The following is a 26,882-nucleotide window of genomic DNA, read 5'->3' as shown; positions in this document are numbered from 1 at the left end:
AGATAATCAGACAGTAAATATAATACCTCTATATAAGCCAAAGGTATGTCCACTTCTTGAATACTATGTTCACTTCTGGTCACCACATCTCAAAAAGAATATTAGAATTGGAAAAAGTCAAGAGAAGGGCAACAAAAGTTAGAGGTAAGTAACAGCTTCCCTACGAGTAAAAAGAAAGGAAAGCATAAAAAGGCGGGGTGTTCAGCTTAGAAATGAGATAACTAAGAGAGGATATGACAAAGGTCTATAAAATCATGAATGGTGTGGAGAAAGTGAATAAGGAAGTGTTATTTACCCCTTCACATAAGACATGAACCAGAGGTTGGCCCAATGAAATTAATAGGCAGCAGATTTAAAAACAAACAAAAGGAAGTACTACTTCACATAATGAACATTCAACCTGTGAAACTCATTGTCAGGGGATGTTGTAAAGGCCAAAAGTGTAACTAGGTTCAAGAAAGAAATAGGCAAGTTCATAGGTTCCTCAATGGCAATCCTTCAAGATGGTCAGGGACACCACTTCATGCTCTGGGTATCCTTAAATTTCTGACTGCCAGAAGCTGGGACTGGAGCAGAGGGGATGAATCCCTCACTAAATTGCCCTGTTCTGTTCACTCCCTCTGAAGCATCTGGCACTGGTCACTGTTAGAAGACGGGATACTGGGTTACATGAACCATTGGTCCAAGTCAGTATGTATGGCCTTTCTTATGTTCTGGTTTCAGTCAGTTTCTGAAACTGTTTCCACAGTAGCACTGTGCCCTTAACCACTGTTGCCAGCAAGCTGCCAGAAGTCTTGGTAACAAAGGCCAAAGACACCAAGTTGAGGGTCTGCTCACAAATGTGGCTCAGCCTAGTATTACAGAGACTTCATCCAGCATCTGGAGCCTCCTCTCTCAGAAAGCTGCACATGTTATGCTCAGTATGGTCTTTTTCCTTTTTTTAAGTTAGAAAAAAAGTTAAAGGAATTTCCTTATGTGTAGTTATTGTCTGTTTGGCAACAGGGTGTTCTCCCCAAAACACAGTTTACAGTTATAACTCACTAATTTTTCCAACAACCCTTATAGTGGTCTTAGTCAATAGTCATGGACTAAAGAGGCATGGAGGCCAATGTCTGAAGGGGCATGGCCATGCTAAGGTACCTTCTCACCTGAAGAATGAGTCCCTGCTGGTCAGGGTTGAGGAACAGTAGTAGTGCAGTATGGGGACTTGAGTTGCCACTACCCATGTCACCCCTGTTCTGTGGACAAACAGAAGATTTTTCTCCAGGGCGCTCAACTAGTTACTTTTCAAGAGTACTACATTCACTCATAATAAACATTTCACAGGTCAGTCTCTCTCTCCCCCTCCCCGATCAGAGCAATAGATATGATTTTTTTTTATTAGCTAAGGTGAACTACTAGCTCAGTGGAAACTGAGTTTAAGACAAAGAACATGGTTCCTATTGCTTATTGTAGGCACCTTTTAGTAGAGGGGCCTCTGAACTCAACTAAGTGTGTTCCAATTGGGAAGATCCTGAGCGCTGTAATCCAGCCTTGGAGTCCACATTTTCCATGATGCCTTGGATGGGAGAGGAGGAAAGAGAGAGAGAGAGAGGACTTCTTCTAGGGAGAGCATGAGATGGGCTCTACTTTGGAGAAGTAATGAGATTGCTTTTGTGGAGCTTTGTCCATACCAGGAGCTGCTGCTCAACTGCTGCCAGGAAGCCAGAAGCTACAACTGAAAACCTACTGTGGCTTTGAGCAAGCAGGAAGCCTCAGACTGTTGGTGGCTTCACTGGAAGCAGGACAGAGACTGTTGCTATGCCCAGAGCTAACTGAGGTGGATCTGCAGTAAACACAGTGCAAGAAACAATCACCCTTGTTTGGGAAAGTACTTGCAAGGGAAGGGGCACAGCAAAGCCTTTAAAGGGTTGTCTGAGTCTGAGAAGAACAGAATGGTCTTCTCATGAAACCAGAATCCACATTTGCTGACATTTGATTAAAACAACTCCAATCTTCAGAAGGGGTGTGCAGCTTGAAAGGTTTCCAAATTAGAACTGTTCTGCCCCTTGCTGCCTTGGCTGGACTGATTCACTGGACCAACGAAGTGTTGTCTTCAGCCTCAAGGTCTCCAAGCACACCCGCACAAACAAGTGTTTAGAACTCAAATCCAGAGCAGTGTCCACTTAGGAGTGAGTTAAATGCTGGCAGTTTTAATGCAAGTTAGATATGTTTCATTTACTACTGTAAAGTGTATTTCTTAATAGACTGATGAAACTGCCACCCTTGCTGACTTAAATTAGTAGTGACATTCAGTCTCAGTCTGTTATACCATGTTTCCTTAAGTTGTTAAGTAAAGGTATGTTAACTTTAATCTAAATGTATACTGGGTGTATATTGTTTATAACTGATATTTTTAGTTAGACCCATTGCACAGATTAGAATAGGTTTATTCCTGGAGGCTCCTATTGAGTGTGTACAGAGTCCAGCCAGGTGGATGCACTGCCAGTTTTAATTTCCTTTACAAGTAAAAGGACTGCAGCAGAGTAGAGGATTCCCACCTATCCAACATCACCACTGCGATACCATGATCTTCTGTTCTGTCAAAAGATCAGGCGCCAAGGCACACAGTTGAGTGTTGCTCGTCCCCAGTGAGGAAAGGGACATTACATTACAAAGGCAGTTGTACACCTGCCTAAAGGTATGTCTACATTATGAAATTAGGTCGAATTTATAGAAGTCAGTTTTTTAGAAATCGGTTTTATACAGTCTATTGTGTGTGTTCCAACACAAAACGCTTTAAGTGCACTAAGTCGGTGGACTGCGTCCACAGTACCGAGGCTAGCATCGACTTCTGGAGCATTGCACTGTGGGTAGCTATCCCACAGTCTTTGCTGCCCACTGGAATTCTCGGTTGAGATCCCAATGCCTGATGGGGCAAAAACAGTGTCGCAGGTGGTTCTGGGTACGTTGTCAGGCCCCACACTCCCTCACTCCGTGAAAGCAATAGCAGATAGTTGTTTTGCACCTTTTCTCCTGAGTAACCTGAGCAGATGCCATACTATAGCAAGCATGGAGCCCTCTCAGCTCACCGTCACTGTACATCTTCTGGGTGCTGGCAGTTGTGGGACTGCATTGCTACACAGCAGCAGTGCATTGCCTTTTGGCAGCAGATGGTGCATTACAATTGGTAGCCATCGTCCTCGTATTCCTGGGTGCTCTTTTAGCTGACCTCGGTGAGGTCGGTCAAGGGCGTCTGGGCAGACATGGGAGTGACTCAGCCTGGTCATTCCCATCGTCTGCCGAGCACTTGGGAAATGACGATGGTTAGCACTCGTACTGCACTGTCTTCTGCCGAGCACCCAGGAGACATACGGTAACTCCCTGTAAGCCATGTCGTCAGTCGCCCCTCCCTCTGTCAGAGCAATGGCAGACAATTGTTCCGTGCAAAACCAGATGAGAAGGTGACGGCAGCACGGTGATGAGAGTGATGAGGACATAGACATGGTCACAGACTTCTCATAAAGTACGGGCCAGGCAATGTGCCCCGGCAATGTGCAGAGCATGCTGATGAGCTCTGCATGGTCACCTGTGCTGATCAGCTGGCCAAACAGGAAATGAAATTCAGAAGTTTGCGAGCCTTTTCTGTCTACCTGGCCAGTACATCTGAGTTGGGAGCGCTGTCCAGAGCAGTCACAATGGAGCACTCTGAGATAGCTCCTGGAGGCCAAAACCATCAAATTATGTCCACACTACCCCAAATTCAACCCGTCAAAGCTGATTTCAGCAATAATCCCCTTGGAGGTGGAGTAAAGAAATTGATTTAAAGAGCCCTTTAAGTGGAGGAAAAAAAAGGACAGGTCCAGGGTTAAATTGAGGTAATGCTGCTAAATTCGACCTAAACTTGTAGTGTAGACCAGGCCTAAGATAGCTGAAGGCCCAGACAACCATTGGCAGGGAGGGATAAACTCCAAGTCAAAAAAAAGGTAAAGGCTCCATTCCAAGAGAATGCTTCTCTTATGATTCAATGCAACTCCTGAATGCACAGTTCTAAATCTCTAATGAAGTACAGTTTGTTGTTGGAAGAAGCATAGAACTGAGAGCCAGAAATTCTTGAGTTTAATCCTAGCACCAATACCAACTCCCTTTCCTTATTTGTAAATTGGGGATAAATATTACTTATGTGCTTCAGAGGTGTCATGAGGATTAATTAGCATACGTTTGAGCTTTGAAAGTGAAAAGCACTATCTAATTATATGAAATATTTTAAAAACCTGCAATTAAATGGTGTCAGTTTAGACACTCCCATATATTTGTTCCTTCCTCACCGCAGGATTAGTTAACTTATCATTCATGACTGGTCTTTAAAACAGATTTTATTTAATGCACTTATGGCCATTTTTAATTTATATATACACAAACATGTTCAGTATATAAATAAGGATATACATTTTTAATTTGTGCTTCTAGGGCTTAAAAGCAAAATGTTTATATAATTAAAAATATCGTGCATGGCCAGTATGTCTTTTTCAAACATTTGTTATGATATCCATGAAGCAAATTATTTCAGAAAGGTGCTTGTCTCCACAGACTATGACGACAATGAAAAGCTACCTTTTTAAAAACTAGCCCATTTTCCAGTCCTGAGCTGAAGAATCATTTTTATTTTTAATTTAAATTTCTCAAGACTATTAAAAAGACATTTTTCTTGTTGACACTTTTTAAAACATCTCAGACAACTTGGCTTGAGCTTTTGAATTACGTTTGACCTTTGAACAAGTGTAGAAATTTCACTCTAAAAGAACAATATTTGAAAGTGAGAGTGAAACAAGGAGCTTAGACTTCTCTTTCAATCCTGCATTTAGAGTTGTGCCTTTCTAGACTCTGGCACAGGAAAAAAAAAGAAGCCTGTATGGTGCAGACTACTCAGGAACTACCATCCATCAAATCTAGTTAAAATACAAACAGTATCTATGCACAATTCCCCCACTTCTCATTCTGAACAAGATTTCTATCTTCAGTCAAACATATGCAAACCACTTATTCAACCCATATTTTAGTACTCTTCACATATACATTTAAAATTTGTAAAAATATTCATACAATTAACGGTAGATCATTTAAAGCAGGGATTGGCAACCTCTGGTCTGCAGCTCGCCAGGGTAAGCCCCCTGGCGGGCCAGGCTGGTTTGTTTACCTGCCACATCTGCATGATCGGCCGATTGCAGCTCCCACTGGCTGCAATTTGCTGTCCCAGCCAAAGGGGGCGGTGGGAAGTGGTGCGGGCTGAGGGATGTGCTGACCGCGGCTTCCCACCGCCCCCCTTGGCCTGGGACGGCAAACTGTGGCCAGTGGGAGCTGGGATCGGCCGAACCTGCAGACGCAGAAGGTAAACAAACCAGCCCGGCCCACCAGGGTGCTTACCCTGGTGAGCCACATGCCAAAGGTTGCCCATTCCTGATTTAAACCTTTAAGTGTCATCCGATGACAGCATTAAGAGGAGGGGATGAGGGCATGGAAATAAAATTTCCAATAAGAGCATGCTTTAATTTGTAGTAAGCAAAAATGGAACTGTTTCAGCCTATCAGAGTGCAGTCATTCCGTACGTTACCGACACAACAGCATGGTAATTAACTTCTATAAATGTAGTGAGAATTAAAGTGAATTACTTTAGAGGCACCATTTGAATTATATAAAATCAACACATGATCAAATTAACAGTCACAATTATATTATGTCTTTGATCCCTAAATGCTTCAAACTTATACCTGAAGCACTTCATTTGCCAATAAATTTCAAACTCCTTTTCAGGAGGAACCCTTGTGCCTTTTAACAGTACGCAGTAGCACAGGAATACAATAATTCCCACACTGGATCACACCTGTGATCCATCTAGCTCAATATCCGAGTGGCCAGCACCAGATGCTTCAGAAGAAGTTGCAAGAAACACCATAATGGGCAGATGTGGGTTACACAAAAAAGTGTTACCCTAACCCTCAATGTAGTCTTAAAAAATCTCCCAGAAGCATGGTTATACACATCTTCCAAAATACTTTCCTCATATTAACTATTATAACTGGATATTCATGTTATCTATACATGTCCAATCACTCAAAATCTTGCTAAATTCTTGGCCTCAGCAACACCCTGCAGCAATGAATTCCGAAGTGGTGTGAAGTAGCATTTGCTTTTATCAGTTTTGAACTGGACACCTTTCAATAATTATTATGTGTGCCTTTGTTCTGGTGCTTCCTGTCTCATAGAACAGAAACTCCTGAACTACCTTCTCTAGACCATGCATTATTTTGTATACATTGATCATGTGTCCTGTTATTAGTTTCCTTTCTAAAATACACAGGCCAAATATTTTAAGTCTCTTCCTATGATATTTTTTCCATGGTCCTATTCATTCTTCGTACCCTTCTCTGAATCTCCTCAACTGCATCTCAAAAAGGATATTGCAGAATTAATCAGTACTGCAGACAGTACTCCAGATGAAGGTAAACCCCTAATCTGCACAATGGGATAATGTTTTCTGTATCATTCTCCATCCCATTCCTTATGCATCCTAGAATTTTACTTGTTTTTTTAAGCTATAAATGCAAACTGAACTAAGATCTTCACCGAGCTGTCCACAATGATGCCCAACTTCTTTTCCTGAGTCACTGCTGTTAATTTTGAACCATGTAATCTGTATGAATAGTTCAAGTTTCCCTTTAACATATATTACTTTGTATTTAATCAACACTGAGTTTCATCAGCCATTGTCTCTCCCATTCATCTGGCTTGGTTAGGCTTCTCTGGAGTTCCTCAGAATCTTCTCTGGTTTTGACTAAAATAATTTTTTGTCTTCTGCAGTTTTTGCGACCACACTGCTTACCCCATTTCTTCCAGATCATTAATCAACACTTAAAGCACCAGTTCTAGTATGAAACCTCAAGTCACCCTGCAGTTAGTATTCTGCTTCCCTATGATGAAAAATGACCACTTTGTTTTCTGTCTTTTGGACAGTTTCTTACACAGGATAATATTCTCTCTCTCACCCCAGACGACTTAGTGTCTATAGCTGTTACCACAACACTACAAATTAGTCTCTTAGTTAACAGGTTCTCTTTTATCCATAACCTCATACATTCAAAGAATTCTATCACATTGGTTTCTACAAAGGAAAGCTGTGTCTGGCCAATCTGCTTAGACCCTACCTATACCGTTTTCCAGGTATGTGGGTTTTTTAAGTCTATTGTTAGAGTTTGAACTAATTTACAAGGTATAGAAGGCTTACTGGTCTGTAATTCTCTGGATCTTTAAAAGAGTCTTTTATAAAATGGAGGTGCAACATGTGTTACCCTCCAATCCTTTGGTGCAGTCAAATTTCTTAATGAGATTGCATGATTTTTCCTAGCCATTTAAACTGATAAGATCCTTCAGAACTCTTGGGTATACATCATCTTGACCTAGAAAAACTTGTCCTGCATGATCTAGGACAGGAAGTCCATTTGGAAGTTACAAATAAACCCTATATAGTTCTACAAATGAAGCCAACTAGGACAGCAGTATTAACATGTTAAATTGTGCTTATCCAAGAAAGGGGAAGTTCCTATTTCTTAGCAAAATGTTTGTTTTTTCACTCAGTCCTTCAAAAATAAAATAAATAAATAAATGAGCAAGAGTTGGCAGGCATACAAGATCTTGGACCTCAGTTCTACAGTCCAGGCCATGTCTATACTACAAAATTTTGCCAACATTACTATGTTGGTCAGAGGTGTGATTTCCAACCCATACAGCTAGCTGTGGCAGCAAAAGCCCATAGTGTAGACAGTCATACTGGCAAAACTGAACTTTTGCTGTTTTAGCTTGTTTCCCTTGGGGGAGAAAAGGGTAGGCATGCTAGAACTAGCAGTGTTGCTCGTATGAGATGCATCCACACCAGGAGCACTTCGCTGGTATACCAGCAAACCATGCCTAGCATAGATTTGGCCTCATTTTAAAAGGATAGTATCTCAAACAGCACAATGATCACACAAACCAGTTTTATAGGTTTAGAGCAATACTGACCGAGAAGGAGCCGCTTACTGAACCATCAGCACTACCCTAAGTGTTCCTTGAAGGCCTTACAACCTGGTACTGATCCCACTCAGTGCTCAGGTAACCCGCTGGTTAGCATGTTATGTGCTCTCCCTTGTGCCCAAAACTGCAACGGACAGAACCTCTCTTTGGCTCAAGCTGTAGAGACTTGTGCTGTAACAAGTCCCCAGTTCAATCCCCAGCGTCAGCCACTAAGCAAATGGGAGCTTGTCAGATAGGTAACCCTTAGATTATGACACTTCACAAGAGGAAAAACAAACAATAACCATACCCTTGGCATTAACTCTGCTCTCTACAGATCCACATACCCAGGCCATGTCCAAGTTTTGCTCCTTCTTCCCCCTTTAGACTTCCAAAATTCAATCTCTTCTCCAAGCAACTCCTCCCTCATTTTGACTACCAAGGCCTCCTCTTTATCTTCGATACCTATGCTGTCCCCTACAGATCCATCCAAAGTGCGGCTGCCAAAATTATCTTCCTGGCTCAAATGTTCTAACTATGTCACCCCAAGATCACTCTCCATTTATTAAGAGGTTCAGCATGGCACTTTAAAGACATGCCATAATCAGATTTGGAGGCAACTTCTGCAATTGGTGCTGTAAACAGTGTTCTGCAGCATTCATCTGTGAACAGTTATCTTAAAACAAAGGTGACCAGTGAAGTCCATGTATACAATAATGTTAGTAAACTGTCCATAGCAATACAAATGCAGGAAATATGGGGGTGTGTCTGTGTGTGTGTGTGTGTGTGTGTCTGTGTGTGTGGCGACTGGATAGCGTAGTGGTTAAGAGCGCCACCCTTTGATACGGGAGACCGCCCTTTGATACGAGAGACTGGGGTTCAAATCCCGGTGGCTACCCAACTTTCCAGTAGGAGTCCTTGGGCAAAAACCCCCTAACGCTTCACCTGCCTACCTCAAATATGAGAGTGACATGAACTAGGAGAGTCATGCCGGCTCGGACGTCGCCCGGATTAACAAGGTCCGCGCCAGATGTTGAGGAACCAGGACAATCTGACGATAAGTGGGCTACTGGAACAAACCATTCATGGACGAGACAAGAGAACCTGGAATTGATGGAATGCTACTACAACAGTAGACCTAATGAGAGGGGATATATGAAACGTATGAGGGGACTATGGATGGACAAAAGACCTACATCCACACTTACTGAGAAACAGCTAGTTACCCAACGCTTCAACATAGTAAAGAGGAAGCTGCTCTCACAGCTTGAGATAGACCAACTCCACATTACATCCCAGACTCAAGAAGACCTGGAAGAACAAGTGGATGTGCAGCCCACACCTGAAACTGAAACTTCACTGCCACCCCCTCCATTGCAGAGCACAGCAGCTGATATGAGGCATAAGATCATGGAGAAACTAGCTACAGTCAATCCTCGAGACCGATTACCAAGGCTCAGTGGAGAAGTACCATCAGATAGTATGTTAGAAGATGCCAATAGAGCCCTCATGACAATCCCTACTACCACCATAACTCAAACCAATGAACTGGTATACGCTACAGCCTCTGTAATCCTGGAGATGCTTGGCTACACGATCAAGAAGAACAACAGTATGTACCCACCCTGGAAAATGAGGTTGGAGGATAAGATCAAGGCGACTCGGAGAGAAGTTAGTCAGCTGGTGGAACTACAGAAGGGTGTAGAGATTAAGGATAAGACTCGGCTACTGAAAAAATACAAGGGCCTGACTCCATCTGAAGCCCTAGAGACTGCTAAACAAAGGCTCACAGCACTGGCTACCAGGCTAAGGAGATACACTAGAGAAGCAGAGGCCAAAAAAGTAAATGCCCTGTTCTCCAAAGAACCATCCAAGGTGTACTCCCAACTGCAGTGCAACAACACAATAACAGCAGAGCCACCAGCAGCAGAAACTGAACAGTACTGGAAGAACATATGGGAGAAAGAGAAGACTCATAACACCAGTGCAAAGTGGCTGCAGGACCTGAGAACAGAGCACAGCAATCTCCCAGAACAGAAACCAGTCACCATCACAGTAGAAGACATCCAGCAGCGGGTCAAAAACATGAAGAGCTGGACAGCACCTGGACCAGACATGATCCACACCTACTGGCTAAAGAAATTAACAGCAGTGCATGAACGCCTAGCAGCACAGATGAACCAGCTGCTAGCAGCAGGCTCCCACCCAAACTGGCTAACACAAGGAAGGACAGTGCTGATCATGAAAGACCCCTGCAAGGGGACAGAACCGGCCAACTACCGGCCAATAACCTGCCTCCCCACAACATGGAAAGTCCTATCAGGCATCATAGCTGCCAAGCTACAGGACCACATGGGCCAGTACATGAGCACAGCTCAGAAGGGCATTGGGAACAACACCAGAGGCTCAAAACACCAGTTGCTCATAGATAGAGCAGTCGCCCAAGACTCAAGGTCTAGACAGACCAATCTGAGCACAGCCTGGATTGACTATAGGAAAGCCTATGACTCAATGCCGCACACGTGGATCTGTGAATGTCTGGCGCTATACAAAGTCAACAGGACACTAAGGACCTTCCTCAAGAACTCAATGGGACTATGGAAGACAACACTAGAAGTCAACTCAAGGCAGCTTGCACAAGTGGCCATCAAGTGCGGCATATACCAAGGTGATGCACTGTCCCCGCTGCTGTTCTGCATAGGCTTAAACCCCCTCAGCCAGATAATCACAAGGACTGGATACGGGTACAGGTTCAGGAGTGGAACTACCATCAGCCACCTCCTCTACATGGATGACATCAAGCTGTATGCTAAGAATGAACGAGACATCGACTCGCTAATCCACCTGACGCGGATCTACAGTGAGGATATCGGGATGTCATTCGGACTGGAGAAGTGTGGCCGGATGGTAGTGAAGAGAGGGAAGGTAGTCAAGACTGATGGGGTGGAACTACCAGCGGGCCACATAGCAGACATACAGACCAGCTACAAGTACCTTGGCATCCCACAGTCACATGGAAACCACGATGAGGAGGCAAGGAAGACAGCAACATCCAAGTATCACCAAAGGATAAGACAGGTCCTGAAGAGCCAGCTCAGTGGGAAGAACAAGATCCACGCCATCAACAGATACGCCCTGCCGGTCATCAGATACCCTGCCGGTATAGTGAGCTGGCCAAAGGAGGACATGGAGGCTGCCGATGTGAAGACCCGGAAGCTCCTCACAATGCACGGAGGTTTCCACCCCAAGTCCAACACCCAGAGACTGTATACCAGCCGGAAAGAAGGCGGGCGGGGCTTGGTGAGCATCAAAGCCACTGTCCTGGATGAAACCCGGAACATCCAGGAGTACATCAGTAAGATGGCCCCCAAAGATGAGCTGCTGAGAGAATGCCTGAGGCAGCAGCAGACATGGGAGGAAGACCAAGCAGAAGAAGTGCCATGGCAAGACAAGACCCTGCATGGGATGTACCATCGACAGATAGCTGAGGTGGCTGACATTGGGAAATCCTACCAGTGGCTGGAAAGGGCTGGACTAAAAGACAGCACTGAGGCACTGATCATAGCAGCACAGGAACAGGCACTGAGCACCAGATCCATTGAAGCAGGGGTCTACCACACTAGAGAGGACCCAAGGTGCAGACTGTGCAGAGAGGCCTCAGAGACAGTCCAACACATAGTGGCAGGATGTAAGATGCAGGCAGGAACAGCATACACTGAACGGCACAACCAAGTGGCTGGCATTGTGTACAGGAACATCTGCACAGCGTATGGGCTAGACCCTCCCAAGACCAGATGGGAGATTCCGCAGAAGGTTGTGGAGAATAGCAGGGCTAAGATTCTGTGGGACTTCCAGATCCAGACGGACAGGCAGGTACTGGCCAATCAACCAGACATCGTGGTAATAGACAAGGAGCAGAAGACAGCGGTGGTGATAGATATAGCAGTGCCAAGTGACAGCAACATCAGGAAGAAGGAATATGAGAAGCTGGAGAAGTACCAGGGCCTGAAAGAGGAACTAGAGAGGATGTGGAAAGTGAAGGCCAAAGTGGTCCCAGTGGTGGTAGGAGCACTCGGGGCTGTGACTCCTAAGCTGGGTGAGTGGCTCCAACAGATCCCAGGAACAACATCAGAGCTCTCTGTCCAGAAGAGTGCAGTGCTAGGAACAGCTAAGATACTGCGCAGAACCCTCAAACTCCCAGGCCTCTGGTAGAGGACCCGAGGTTGAGGAAGACACATACCACCCATAGGGGTGAGAAGGGAATTTTATTATATATCAATCACACTTGTTATAAAAAAAAAAAGTTTCTTCTGGGAACTATCTAAGTTCATTTTAAGGGTGAAAGGGATGTGGCAGATGGGATAGTGATCTTACCCTTATTTTTGTCAACACTGTTAGAACTCAAAAATAATTGTTTAATAAGTTTTGTGGAACAGGTTTTTATATTTTTCAACATAAAAATTTGAGTAAAGACCAGTTAAAACACTTTATGTTCTCTGGATTTGAGAATATGTGCAGCTGGAATACTAGAAAATTCTACTTTTTCTTAACAGAAACTTATTTACCAAGTTAAAATGGATTTATCTTCTTAAAAATCAGAGACAGTTTTGTTTTATTTTTCTTAAAACCCTTTTCTGATGTACAGGTCTTTTTTTTGTAAACCGTTCTTAACAGTGTGTAGTGGATCATTGGTTTGGCTTGTTTGGATTTGATGTAGGAAATCCAACATGTATATTCCTGTCATTGTTTGATTACTAGATAATTATATTGGCAATTAAAATAGGCTTATTGCTATAGTTTTCAGGCAAATGTAATTGCAATGCACACAAGCTGACAAACATTTTAGTTTTATAGATACTCTTAACCCATCCTACCCATATGCTTAAATGAACACTTTCAAAAGCTTGTTTAGTGCTTTACAACCTTTGTTTTCTTTTGTTTTTATTGTTTTGGTTTCAATATCAGTTTTAAAATAAACATTTCAACGCATGTTAGAAGTTAAGTACTACCACTTGGAAGGGAGCCCCACTTCAAACTGAATAAAGTGGCTGTTTTTTCTAGGTCAATGTATCCAGGATTAGTATAATTACAGTTTTAATTTTGTACAGCACCCCAGTTCTCTCTACTCTAGCCTCATCCTCTGACCCCTGTACTGCTGCTGTTATTACTGTGGAGCTTCTCCTCTTCAACATCTTAGCCTCCTAGGACTTTAAGGTGCTTGCTGCTCCTCTCCTAGCTGTCCTCTTACTTCTCTGACCCTTTTCCTCCTTTCAGCATCTTTCTCTTCTTCACCCCTTTTTCTATCCCTGCAGGCTATCCCACCAACCTCCATGTCACTCTGGCCCACAGCTTGGGCATCGCTTTTGATTCTTCCAATCCCTTGCCCCACTCATTAATGCTATTTCCAAATCCTTCTGCTTCTTCCTCCTCGTCTTTTAAAAAAAAAACAGTCCTTTATTTTTTCCACCTTCACAGCCAACTCTCTCATTTCAGGTTCTCCTTATATTCCATCTTGAGTACTCCTTTCCTCTGGCCTCCCCACCCAGCAGCCCAGACAAAATGTTGCCACTAAACTCATTCCTCAATCATTTAACTTCTTTCTCTGATGCCTTCCACGGGCTTCCCATCCAGTAGCCTATCATATATAAGCTTCTGGCCAACACTTTCAAAGCCCACACCACTCCACCATTGCTCCCAACTTCACATTTCCATCTGATTCTCAAAACAATCCCCATTGTGCCTTCTTCTATGTGGCTCCCATCTGGAAGGCCCTCTCAGGTGGACCAAAATGTGGACGTGAAAGATCCACTTGTGCTGTGCTGCTTACAGTGAATCAAGTTGACTTGTACATACAAATTGCCTAGTTTTATTCCTTTTCCTCTGACATTTGTTTACTTGTTTGTCCTTGGATTGAAAGCTCCTATGAGCAGGGACCAATCCTCATAAACATCTGGGAAGTCCTTACTACTTACCAGGCACTACAGCAGAACAAAATCGAATGGCACCTTAATGAACAAAGTCAGTCAAATATGCTTCCTCACCGAACAACTGCACCTAAATGTTCCTGCAATGGCAAGGCTAGAACAGTTTTTTGCCATTTGGCCTTATATTATTAATACATTATCCTTTCCCATTTCCTCTCCTGACTCCAATGCAGAAAACATCCCCAAAGGACCACAGAAAACTTAATTCAATGAAAGAAAAAATATTAATATTGTATCTGTTTGTCTGCTTCTTTTAAAAGCGCCTTTGAAATGAAGCTACGGATAAGCAGAATTTCAAAGATTAACAGTAAAGAGAAACTATCAAAAATATATTCAGAAGGTTTACTGCAAATTAGGTATTTTTAAAAAGATGGCTGTAGAAAGAAGATCAGAAAAACAAAAATGTAATCGTAATATGGATCAAACTACATTGCTACAGTAGTTATATGATATTGCGATATAGATCACTCGTATTGCTTATACATGGTTTCTCTTGTAAACTAGCACTTTTTTCCAAGCCATCTTAAAGTAATGGTAGAATAATGATCCACATTTACATACATTACCTGATTTTCTCAACTCCATACAAAAAAATAAAAAATAACAATGAAGAAATGACAATGGGTGAACAAAGGGAAGACGAGGAAAAGCAGTTGCTAAACTTACCATGGACTTGATTGATTTCTGAATTCTGAGAAAGAATTTCATCTGCTAATTTCTGAGCGGTTGGCAAAACTTCTGTGTGGTGCATTGTGATCAAATACTGTACAAACTTTTGTAGTTGGTCTCTGTTCATTTGAAAGAGGGTCTCTGAAATGGGAAGATGCAGTTTGACCTGATCTGGCTTGCGGATCCGGTATAAAGAGAGTGCGACAACATGGGCACAGTAAAATATGTCCTTGTTTCCACAGCTACAGGTCACTGAGGTAATCTTGCAACGATCAAAGCTGATAGCTACCTTGCAAACAGTTTCTGGTTCCGATTGCATTGCAGGATCTGTCACCGTGCCGCTCAAGTGGAAACCTGTGCAAGAAAACAAGAGACCTTACATTATTCAGTAAAATGCTATAATCTCACTGTCAAGTACTTTTTCTTTTTAAACAAAGAAAAGCAATTATCTATTTTTGAGAAATGCAATGCATCTTTTTTTTCCCTCTTTTTTTTATTAAAGAAATCTAGCTTTCATGGCTACATATATAGAATAAGTTCTTTATTGTGTTCTAAACGCCTTTTTCATATCCAAGAAAACCTACTGATGCAGTCAAAAAGCTTTTCAACAAGCATTTCTCCCCCCCCACACATCCCTTTGTATAAATGTTCATAAAAGCTTGGTAATAAACAAAACATTCACTCTGGCAAAAGAAATATAGAATGAAAGAGTTGAGCCTGATCACACCAGTGACAAGCTTCCCCAGTAACCTTGAAAATTCTTACAGCAGTAATTTTTTTCAACTCCACAGGTACAGACAACATCTAGCAGCAAGTTTTAACATTCTATTGGTAAGTGAGAGAGGTGCTCTCTAATTATATGGAGCGCACGCCTTTTCATCAGAAACTCTGGAGTCCTAAGTTCCATTCTACCACTGACCTGCCATGCCAGTCACTTAACCTTTCTGTCTTTGTTTTATCATCAGTAAGCTGGAGTTAATGCTTACCCTCCCAGGTATGATGTGGTAAAATTAGTTAATGTTTGCACTGCACTCTGGAGATGGAAAGTGCTACAGTTACCAAAATATACGAAAAGCTATCCTTCTAATTCTGTGCTAGAATTAACAATCAAATGCTTAGTAGTTTGCATTATGAACTCACTTTCCTCTGTACTGTGGTGGAGGAAAGGGGCAAAGCAACGGGTCAGTCTTGTATGGGGAAAAAATTATTTGCTTCAATAGATATTAACAACAAGTCCCCTCCACCTCCAAGTTGCCTGATGCATCAGTATTATTACAAAGGTTGTACTTCTGTGAGTCTGCTCAACCCACCTTCCCCCCCTCATGAAATCATGATTTTTAAATCTGCTAATATTTTATTTTCATTATTCCTTTACGCTGTTCTTTAGTTTGTTTTGTTTATGAGCATGGAAATGTGTCTTATGTGAAACCAGCCAAATTCATCAACAGCATAAGCAAAAAATGGAACTATTATAATGGAATTCACCCATAAACAGTAAATTTGGCTCAGTAAATTTTCTCCAAGACACTGGGATATATTGACTATCAAATGCGATATATCAGCATGAGCACTAGAAAAAGCTACTACCATATACATTTATTATAGCTGAGGAAGAATACCAAATACTCTTAAAACAAATTTTAAAAACTGATTTCAAACATTCTTCTGGAAATAAATATTGTTAGCAAACACCAGTGGGGTACTACGTCAGCTGGAAATATCGTGACACTGGCCAACAATGTTATGCTTACAGTTGTTACAAGAAACCCTTCAAATTATGAGAACTAAGAGATTAGAAGAAACACTCCCTTTTTTTCCATTTGTTTATTGTACCTTTGACATCACTTTGCATAGTCAGCATCACTGTTTGGGTTACATTCAGTTCCATTAGTCTGGTACCTTCCTCAGTGTCACATGCACACTCTAACCTAGGCTTTCTAGGATGATGTTTGCCACTAACAGCAGTAGCAGAGCTGACAGTGAAACCGAAGAGACAGTAAGCTAGAACATGCATGGAAAAGAAAGGGACGGAAGCAAGAGCAAGCCTCCAATAAGTTGTGTGTTGTTGCTCTCAGGTCCACCCAAAGCACTTAAATACAGAAGGGGAGTAGAAAACTCCATCACTTTTTTTTTTTTTTAAGGATTAAAAACAAACAAACAAAAAAAACACCACATATTCAGGACATATTACTTTAATGTAATGGCTAAAAATTAGACAGCTTCAAATACTGTATTTAAACATTGTGCTCCTTTACCATAGATGAATACAAATTAGGTAGGTCAGCTTAGCTGCTTTTACAGAGAAATTCTTCTTTTATCAAGTTCCCTATGTACTTTGGAGCTATTTCCAGTCTGCGTCTATGTACTTCGAAAATACCTAGATTTGAATACTAATTGTGATGCAGATTAGGCTTAAGAGCTACCAACCAACTCCTGCTGACATCAACTGGCAAACTCCCATCACTGTCAACAGGATGAAGATCCAATGTAAAATGGTCTGCAGGGCTGTTTGGAAAAACGTGTGCTACAAATGATCTTGCCTAATGTTATCAGTTTGACTTTTAACCACCTATAATTAATCTCAAATTTAAACAGTGTGTTTTTTTGGGAAGGCGAAAAAGTCTCTTGAGAAATATTTGGATTAAAAATAAAAAAAACAGTATTTAAATTCCTACTCATTTTGGACAGACACACAAAAGGCACTTCTTTAGGACATCATAAATTTCTTTCCAGTAAAAGTCTGTAAATGTTAATATTAGTAATAAGATTCTGGTCTGAACAATGGTAACACAGTAATACATTACACTTGTAGGATGACAGCAGGTTTAAACAAAAAAGACTATCACATTTTATTGCAGCCTAAAATACATATGAGTTCCTAATCAGCCATGTCTTAACATACTAGTGTTTAAGTTATGAAGCAATATTTTCCCTTCTTTTCTCTTTGTACATTAATTGCAAATGGATGAAGTTGAATATACATTGTCTAAAAAAAGTTCACACACAGCAACATCTATCTCAGAAGTACAGTTAGGCTGTAACAAATTTGTCAACTGTTGCTCTGTATTACCTTTTGAATGGGCCTCCCACAGCAATGCAGAATATTAAACAGTGAAATGATTTTGCTGCTCCATTTTCCTTCCTGTGCAGGTTCACTCTTAAAAACCAGAAATTCAATATCCTACATTGAACTCAGAGTACTAAAATCTAATTGACAGTTTGTAGCAGACGTAAATAGACTTGCTATGCTTGTAAAGGAAGGAAGAGCTACAACGACTTTTCATTTGCAGTAATGTATTCCCTGACAGGCAGAGAAATGTCCATACTCCTTGGAGGAACCAAGGAACGGTTACTCCCAGTGGAGCTCCAAAATATTGACATTTCACTGCCTGTTGAGCCCCAGATGAATGGAAAGCCTCCACTACTACAAACTTGTCACACTTCTTCACAGTACTTGCTTCTAAAAAGTTGCAATTTGAATCTTATCTTAAAAAAAAAAAAAATTCATATCTTCCCTGATGTTCAATGTTTATTTACATCTATTTAGAAAATATAAATACAGAAACTATAATAGTATCATTGATATGTTAGCCCATTTGTCAATCTGTTGACAATAGGGTTTGAAGCAAAGAAGTCTACATTCGTTGCAATATACTTGCTCCAATAAATAGCTTGTTTCACCTTTTCCCTTCAGCACTTGAATCATAGAATATCAGGGTTGGAAGGGACCTCAGGAGGTCATCTAGTCCAACCCCCTGCTCAAAGCAGGACCAATCCCTGATTAAATCAATTAAATTGTTTTAATATCTTTAACAATAGCATAGAACCAATAGTTAAAGCCATCCTGACATTTTGCAATCTGCAAGAGCCTTGTGTTTTTGAAAAGTGTGCCTAGGAAGTCAGTTGAAGCATTTAGATGCATGTCAAATGTGGCTCATTTGCTATGTAATTTAACTTCAGTTTAAACATTCAAAGACAAACATTGACAAATAAGGAGCTGTTTGACTGCAGAAAAACAGTGATGTTAAATTACTGAAGTTTTCAGGTGCTATATTTCTAAAAGAGAACTGTGCCATGAAGGGCCATTAGTATGAAAATTTGAAGCAATCACTGCAAAATTACTTTGTATCTTTCAGCAGCCAGATTATAACTGTTAGTATCATATACTCTTACCTAACACATCCTTATAAAACAGAGTACTGTAGTAAACATTGAGTTTCAGATGATGCTTCACTCCACACTCAACATTTCAAAATAATTTCCACTGCCATATTATACTGAAGTATCCTCTAATGTACTCAAATTTGATATTCTGTGTTTATAAAAAGAAATTTGTAGAAAATAAAAAGTATGTTTGAATGGGTATGTTCACATCTATGATGGATTTTACTTTTCTGTTGCTGAAGGATATAGTGGGACTGTAGATAAAGGCAGGAAGAAGGGAAAGGAATTTGATGCAATTTTATTTTAAAATTTAATTTAGAATGTAAAAAAAGCTTTGAAAATTCTACGTGCACAATATACTATAGCTCAGCACTGCAGTTACCATAAAATGGTACCATTCTGGGCAAAAAAGAAAATATCTAAAATTAGAAGCCTATTCCAAGTGGGCAAGGATGCACTAATTGATGACATACAATCAGATACACTGGCTTTCCTTTATAATAGTTTGTGGAAGAATACTGTCTCTCAGGTAATCACTTGTTATTTAACTTTTGAGCCCCATATTCACACTTATTTATAAATGACATAGGCTAAAATATCACAATTTTAAGTACACTTTCCCTTTAAAAACATGTCTAGTTTAAATCCCCTTTTCGGAGAAGAGAGCTACTCTTTAAGTCCAACTGTAAGAAAAAAAAACTACACCTGAATTATACAAATTAAAAATACATCTTTACAACTGAGAATTTTGATGGCATAAGCCATTCTAAGCTTCACTCACCTGGTTTATACAGTTACCAGAAACCTTTGATTAAAATATAACCAAGGGATCACCACTGGGTGTAGTTTATTCTTTCCAGAAAATATATGAATGTCAGAACTGGATTACAAAAAATAGCCTAAAGATTAAGAAGTGATTTTGAATAGCTTGCTGTAATGTGCCTCCAGAGAACACTATCACACTGCATCCAATATGCATTCATTATCTTAAAACTGAAATGAAGTGTACCAGCAACAGCATTTGGACAACACAGCCTTTTCTTAAAATTCATCTATTAACCCCCTAAATGTTTCCAAGTAGCAAACAAGGATTACCTATATGGCTCCCATAAAGGTAAACAGAAAGTGTATGGCTAAATCCCTGCACACAGTTCTCAAGATGAATGAGATGGTAGAGGAGGGAGATAGATGTGCGCTGCAGTTACTTATTACAGGCCTTTCTTCTTGGGAGAAAAAGTAATAGTAAAGGCAAGGAAGAATTTAAATGAGCCTGAGCTAAGAAACAGGGATTTTCTATAGAGCGCCCAATGTGGAGAATCCTCTCTTACACAATTTTAAAGTGGGTTTATCAGAATCATACTATCCATCTCAAATGATCATTTAAAATGTTATTAGCAGACTGGTCTGCCAGATAAGACGAATACTGTAGCTCTTGGCACATTCATTACTACTGTGTGGACTAAAGCACATGACAAGTAAGCTTTTGCCTCACCACCCCTCTCAAACCACTACAATCCTTATGGAAAACAGTTCTTGAGTTTCCATTATCCATTTTTCAAAACTCAGCAGCTGACTGGTTGTTATTTTTTCCAGGGCAAACAAGAGTTTAGACAACATTCACCATCTGCCCAATTTACTCTTTTAAAGGTGGAAATGGTTTTAAATTAAAGAGTACAAAGACATTTCCTAAACTAAATTATGTGTGAACTTTAATATACCTAAAAGAAACACAATTAATTTCCAAGTTAAAAACCTGTATACCAACACTCCACCTGGAGCTAATTTAAATGGACAATTTATAAACCAGGGAAAGTTGTGCTTTAAAATGGAAACAACTTCCAGCCATAGTACCTTTATACCAGTATGTTCAAGATAACTTGGAGAGAAAGAAAGGTTAAGCAGCAGCACATTAAGGTGTCTGTTGTATGCGACAAATATTCAGTCTGGGGTAGTTTATGTCCTGAAAATACTGTCTAGAATAAGTTTTGCCTCACTACTGAACTGCACCCAACACATTGAAGACGGAGTTTTGTCGCAGAAAATATAAAGAAGATAGCTATGATTTAACATGTAACAATTCCCAACATGCCAGGAAGAGGGTGGATTACAACAGTAGACAGCACCACAGGCACACTTCACTGACAGCTTGAAAGTTCATCCTAAAGCTTTTTTGGAAGTGAGCACGGCAGCTCAACAACAATATTAATACAATCACGACATCAGTGGACCTCAAGCAAGCATCATACCCCAGCATCATGAGGTTTTCCCACCTCATACAGAAAGCCAGGTGTATGCAAAATGTGGCTGGTGACTAAATTTTTACCAAGACTTTCCTCAAAGTCTGTCTCCTCAGACCTCCAGGCCTGAAAATTTTACAACTGCCTATGTGCATTACAGGGGCTTTCACCCTCCTCTAAAACACAGTGATGTAACTCTGATTATAGCATTTCTGTTTAAAAAAGTGACCTTGGTTTACAGAGCAAGTGTCTGATTTTTGTTACTGGCAATGAAACTCAGAAGAAAACTATTTTTTATTTTTAAACCACAGCCTTTAATAAAAGGAAGTTTGTCATGACTTATCAATGACTACTAAAAGCTGTTGATAAAATTTTAGCCCAACATCCAAAAAGAATTCTTATTTCTAGACTAAGGTAAAACGCTGTTTTCCATAGATGTGCACATACCAGATTTGTCATTGCTCTAAATCCTCACATCCAATAGGATTTTCACATTCTTCTCAGAACTATACCTTGTGTGTAAACACCTTCTAAGATTCTTTCAAGTTCCACTCCTTATCTTCTGGCTAAATAGTATGACTTTTGTCACCACTCCCACATCAGCCATAGCGGTCACCACTGAGGAAGGAGAGCAGCTTCCTCAGTACTGCTCTCAGCCTGGAGAACAAGAGACATAGACCAGATCTACACTACCCAGTTAGGTCAATGTCAATCGCCTTCCATTGATCTATTTGTACATATGCCTATGCTCAAATTTCTCTCCCCGTGAGTGCCCCATTACAGTGATGCAGCAAAGCCACTTCTCCAAATGGTACTGAGCCATAATCGACCCACAGATGTTGATGCAGTGTGAACGTAGACACTCCATTACCTACGTCATCCTTAACAGTCCTCCAGCAGCTGTACCACTATGCCCCATTCCCTATTACAGGGACTGCTCTGTCACAACTGTGAACTCTATTGCCCCAGGGTTATGGCAAGGGGAGCCAACTTCCTCTAAAAAAAAAAAAAATCTCCACATATTTTTGTACTGTCTCTTCCTGATTGCCCACTTTGACAAGCACACCAAGGAGCTCTCTCTCATTATGTGCAACTGCTCAACTCGCAATGTCGGTACCATACACTAGATGCTCTCCTGTCTTGAGCAGACAGGACATACTGGACTGCCTGGGCCTGCAGGAAGAAGAGGTTGTACAGGCACAATTACAGACCAGCCACTGAAATGTGGCTGACTACATGGAGGATGCACGTAAAGAGATATGACAGGGATCAGCAGCAGTGCCATGTGAAAATGAAGGAACTGCAGCAGGCATACCACAAATTTATCTGGTGCTGAGTCGCATGCTTCACAAGCTTCATGCCATACTTGGTAGAGACCCCATTAGCATCCCACAGACCATTGTGGGGGATACCTCAAAAGAGGCCAAGATTTAGAGACTTGCCATGGACAGCACGGTAGAGTGGGGAGGATGTGGTGGAGGATCCAGCTATGCCACGAGCCACGACCTGTTTGAACCTGTGCCACAGAATATCCAGTTCTGCCAGTCGTACATGGATGAGCCCAATGAAAAGGAAGAAAACTTGGGTAAGTGCATGCAAGCATTTTTCCTTAGAGTTGAAATTTAAAGATGGGGCTTGGCCCATCCCCAAGTTAATAAGACAGGTATTGACTGCTGTTTTACTCCTACAAGAAGAGGCAGAATTATAACAAACAGAGATAAAGTTGGTATCTGCTATGGGGCGTGGGGGGAGAAGAGGGCAAGTGACGCACTTTGTTTTTGTACATAGGGATGTTCTTTGTATCCTCTTAGATCTCAACGAAACTTTCATGGAGATACTCTGCAATTCTCTCCCAAAGTTTTCTAGGAACGGCTGCCTAATTTCATCCATGGTAGGACACTTCCCATGCCACTCCGCAATGAGTTCGGCTGGCACCACTGCAATAAACAAGATATCACCAATCGGGCCCAGACAGCTTCGAGACACCAGTAGCAGCCATGCTCTCTGTGCCTTTGTGGCCCTCAGGAGTGACATGTCAGCTAAAACCACCACCACCACCCACGATACAAAGTCCAATATTCACTGTCACTGCCCTATACCTTTGCCCATGGAATAGGGACTGAAATGTCTTCCCTCTTTTGCTCCTGGTAGGCCATACTCACCATGGCTGGGGCTGGGAAGTGGTGCTGTGGAGAGGCGCTCCAAAGCTGAAGAGCAAATAAGCTTGTCTCATTGAAAGTTTTTAATGGGAATAGGAGAAGAGTGTTTTGGCAGCTTTTCCCCGTTTGCCCCACAGATATTATGCAAGACACAACAAGTAACTAAAAGCGTTGAGATATTTTTCTCACTGAGATACAATCTTGTTAGTAAACACTGCCAGTATCCCTTTAATCTACAGAAAGTACATTAAACTTAATTCTGCACCTGCTGAGATGGTAGTTGAATCTTTAGTTGGTGCCGCTGAGGTGGCCAGCACAGGGCATCACAAGCTATGCGAACAAGGAACAGGCTGGGTCCCACAGAATCACTATTAGCATTTCAATGTTGCCAGTGATAATCCTCCAGTCCAGAAAGAACGTCCCTGCTTGCAGCTTTTTGAACAGTCCTGTGTTCTTAAAGATGCAAACGTCAGGCACCTTCTCTGACCTGCCAACTCTTATCATTGAAGCATCCCTGGTGATTCACCAACACTTGCATAACCATAGAAAAATAGCCCTTTCTGGTGATATATTCTGTTGTAAGGTGGGCTGGTGCTGAAATAGACAGCATGCATAGCCCTATCAACCCACTACTGTTTGGGAATTACATTGCTGCAAAGTTCCATTCACTATGTCCTGCACATTGCAGAAGACCATGAACAACCCTATACACTTACATGACAATGGCCCCCAATGTGGATTTTCCAACACCAAAATGATTTCTCACTGACTGGAAGGAATACGGCATTGCAAGCTTTCAGAGCATGATAGCCACTCACTTCACTCTCAGTGCAGCTCTCATTCTGGTGTCCCTGCCCTGAGGGCTGGGGCAAGGTTGACACACAAATCTAGAAATGTGGCCTTTTACATCCAGAAATTCTGCAGCCACTGCTCGGCACTCCACTGTCTGTAGGTGCTTCATAAATGTCACCAACAACCTTGAAATGTTTTTCTCTATGTCCCTTGGCAATCTGTCCTCAAACAACGAGTCACATCCCTTGTTACTGCAGTTCTTCTTGTGGGTCTGCAAATACAGGAGCAGCATGTGTCTTATACTCGCAATGGTCATGAGAACAGTACAAAGCTGAAGCTCTACAGGCTCCAGGTTTCTGTTAGAGATGGCAGACCCCAAAAACTGCCATGCAGGTTTGTGGGATTTGAGAGTCATTTCTACTCCACAACCAGGGGCAGCTCTAGGCATTTCGCTGCCCCAAGCATGGCAGGCAGGCTACCTTCGGTGGCTTGCCTGCAGAGGGTGCACTGGTCCCACAGCTTCGGCAGACTTCCTGCAGGCTGAAGCCGTGGGACCAGCAGACTCTCTGCAGGCATGCCTGCGGGAAGTCCACCGAAGCCGCGGGACCAGCGGGCCCTCTGCAGGCAAGGCGCCGAAGGCAGCCTGCCTGCCGCCCCTGCGGTGACCGGCAGAGCGACCCCTGCGGCTTGCCGCCCCAAGCACGTGCTTGGCGTGCTGGGGCCTGGAGCCACCCCTGCCCACAACACACGGCTAAAATTGCCCGAAAGGAATTGTGCTGGACAGCAGCAGAGGGCATATTGGGATACCTATCCCGGTGCACTGCACTTCACACTGACACAAGCATGCCTGGTAAGTTTGCACAGGGCTGAGACAAACAGCAAAGTATGCATGTGCACAAGCAATAAGCTAACTGCCGCAGCCGTATGCCAACATAACTTGTGTCAACTGAAGTTTGTAGTGTAGATGTGGCCTTAAGTTTTACTGGCACGGCAATGTCCATGTGAGCTGTGATTAAACTGACACTGTTGTGCCAGTAAAAGCCGGAGAGTAGATGCAGTTATACCAGTATAGCTTATATCTCTTTGGTAAACAGGAATAAGCTATAAGCAGCAGATGCAGTTTTATACTTTGTCTCCACGAGGTGGGGTTTGCTAGCAAAGTTAAAGCAGCAAAAAACTTTCAAGCATAGACAAGGAAGTCTAAGTATGGAAGTCAAACATTGGTCTTCTGGATAGCAGTATAGATCTCTAGATCTCCAGACTGGTTTTTTGGTAAAGGTTTTTTGTCGTTGTTTTGACATGGAAACAGGTAAAACTAATGTTGCATCCTTAAAAATCTCACTGGATTGCACATCTTGTAATCAACTATAAAAACCAAACAAACAAACGAGAACTTTATTTGGAGATGTACCTACCAATAAATAATATTTTGGTTTTTTGCTTCCCTCATCATAAGCTAAGACAAAACCACTTTATTCATCTCTTGCTTCTTAGTTTTCACACCACACATTTGTAAAATGCCAATAACTGCCACAGCAACCATTTGCAATATCACAAATAGAGGACAACGACTGCAAGTGCAGAAAAAGCAGCATGATCAAGAGAATGCAAACTAAAAATCTTACTTTCATTAAAATATCCTTAAAGTAACATGACAAGGAAAAAAAAGTTAGTGTCAATAAATAAAGGATAAATTTTTACCACTGTCAGCAGCCCTAAATATCTTAGAAAATGGTTTGCCTGACAAACAGACAATATGGGGAATATTTTTAGGAAAGTTGCTGTTTACTTTCCTAATGATAACTGAAAATGTTCTCCCTATTTCAGGCCTATGAGTTACAGTTCTATTTAGCATGTAATCTTTTTTGAAGTGAAGAGCCAGTGGGTCTGCAGCCCACTTTCAGACACAAATACCCGTTAACAAAGCAAGCAATCACCTCTCCCTCTACGAAAAGCCAATTTTTTAAGCTGAAATGTGAACAAACAAAAAAAGTAATAACAGGTTTTTAAAAAGAGAAAAAAAAGTCTAAAGATAAATTTATTTAGTAGTTGAAATCAGTTTAAAAAAAAAATAAAAATCAGTCAGGTGGATTTCTCTCAACTGCTTTTAAAAGATGCCACATCATTCAAGACCAATATTTGAGAGTAATCTTGGGTGTGTCTTGTTTCTGAGGCTAAAGGAGCTTATGAATATTATGAAAGAAACACACAATCTTGAAGAATGAGGGAAGTGATGTAGAGGAGGAAAACCCTCAGAAATAATTTCCTGACTAACTCTCAGAATGGACTCAGCTTTGAATGTCTCCCGTTCTCTTGATGAAGGGCCTGATTCAACTCCCACTGAGGGGCTGTGGGGAGAGAAGTAGTAAGATACCAGCATTAATATATTGTTGAGCAATAAAGGTATTTAGGCTAATCCAACCACATGTAACCCTTTGCTATTACAGTAAGTGAAGGCAGTGTTCTTAAGAGAATAATTATTTAGCACAAAATGTTGCCTATAAGTTTAAGTATGCGTAACACTAATATAGTTAAAAACACTGACCTTCTGTCAGGAAATCTGCTATAGTCTGCTTAAAAGCAAACAGCCACTCCCATTCCAATTCCTAATAATGGGATATGTCATTTTCCCCTAGCTAAAATCAATGGTGTGCTTATGACTGATGAAAAATGGTATTTAGAGCTCCTAGAAAAAAGGAGGCACCCCCAGAGATCTTCCAAATGCTGCTGTATTTCCACCCTTCTCTTCTGCATACCTATTTTTATAGAACTACCCAGGCTGTTTGTTATAAGTCTTCTCGGGTTTGTCAAATAATTGAAAGTTAACGTTTTTCTTTTTGTTTAGAGCAAGT

The 26,882-nt window shown here is 41.5% G+C and overlaps 1 protein-coding gene across 1 annotated transcript in view; it reads right to left on the bottom strand.

Annotated features, from left to right (window-relative positions):
* The window catches only part of ZSWIM6 (zinc finger SWIM-type containing 6), a 162,172-nt gene that overhangs the window by 64,886 nt on the left and 70,404 nt on the right, over positions 1–26,882 (bottom strand). Inside the window, exon 2 of the mRNA XM_032801157.2 lies at positions 14,676–15,032. Coding sequence (XP_032657048.1) covers positions 14,676–15,032 — 357 coding nt within the window. The remainder of the gene's footprint in view (positions 1–14,675; positions 15,033–26,882) is intronic.

This window comes from Chelonoidis abingdonii, chromosome 6 (assembly GCF_003597395.2).
Source record: "Chelonoidis abingdonii isolate Lonesome George chromosome 6, CheloAbing_2.0, whole genome shotgun sequence".
Lineage (NCBI taxonomy): Eukaryota > Metazoa > Chordata > Testudines > Testudinidae > Chelonoidis > Chelonoidis abingdonii.
Note: the sequence above shows the minus strand (reverse complement) of the source record. Positions and strands in the feature narration are given on the sequence as shown.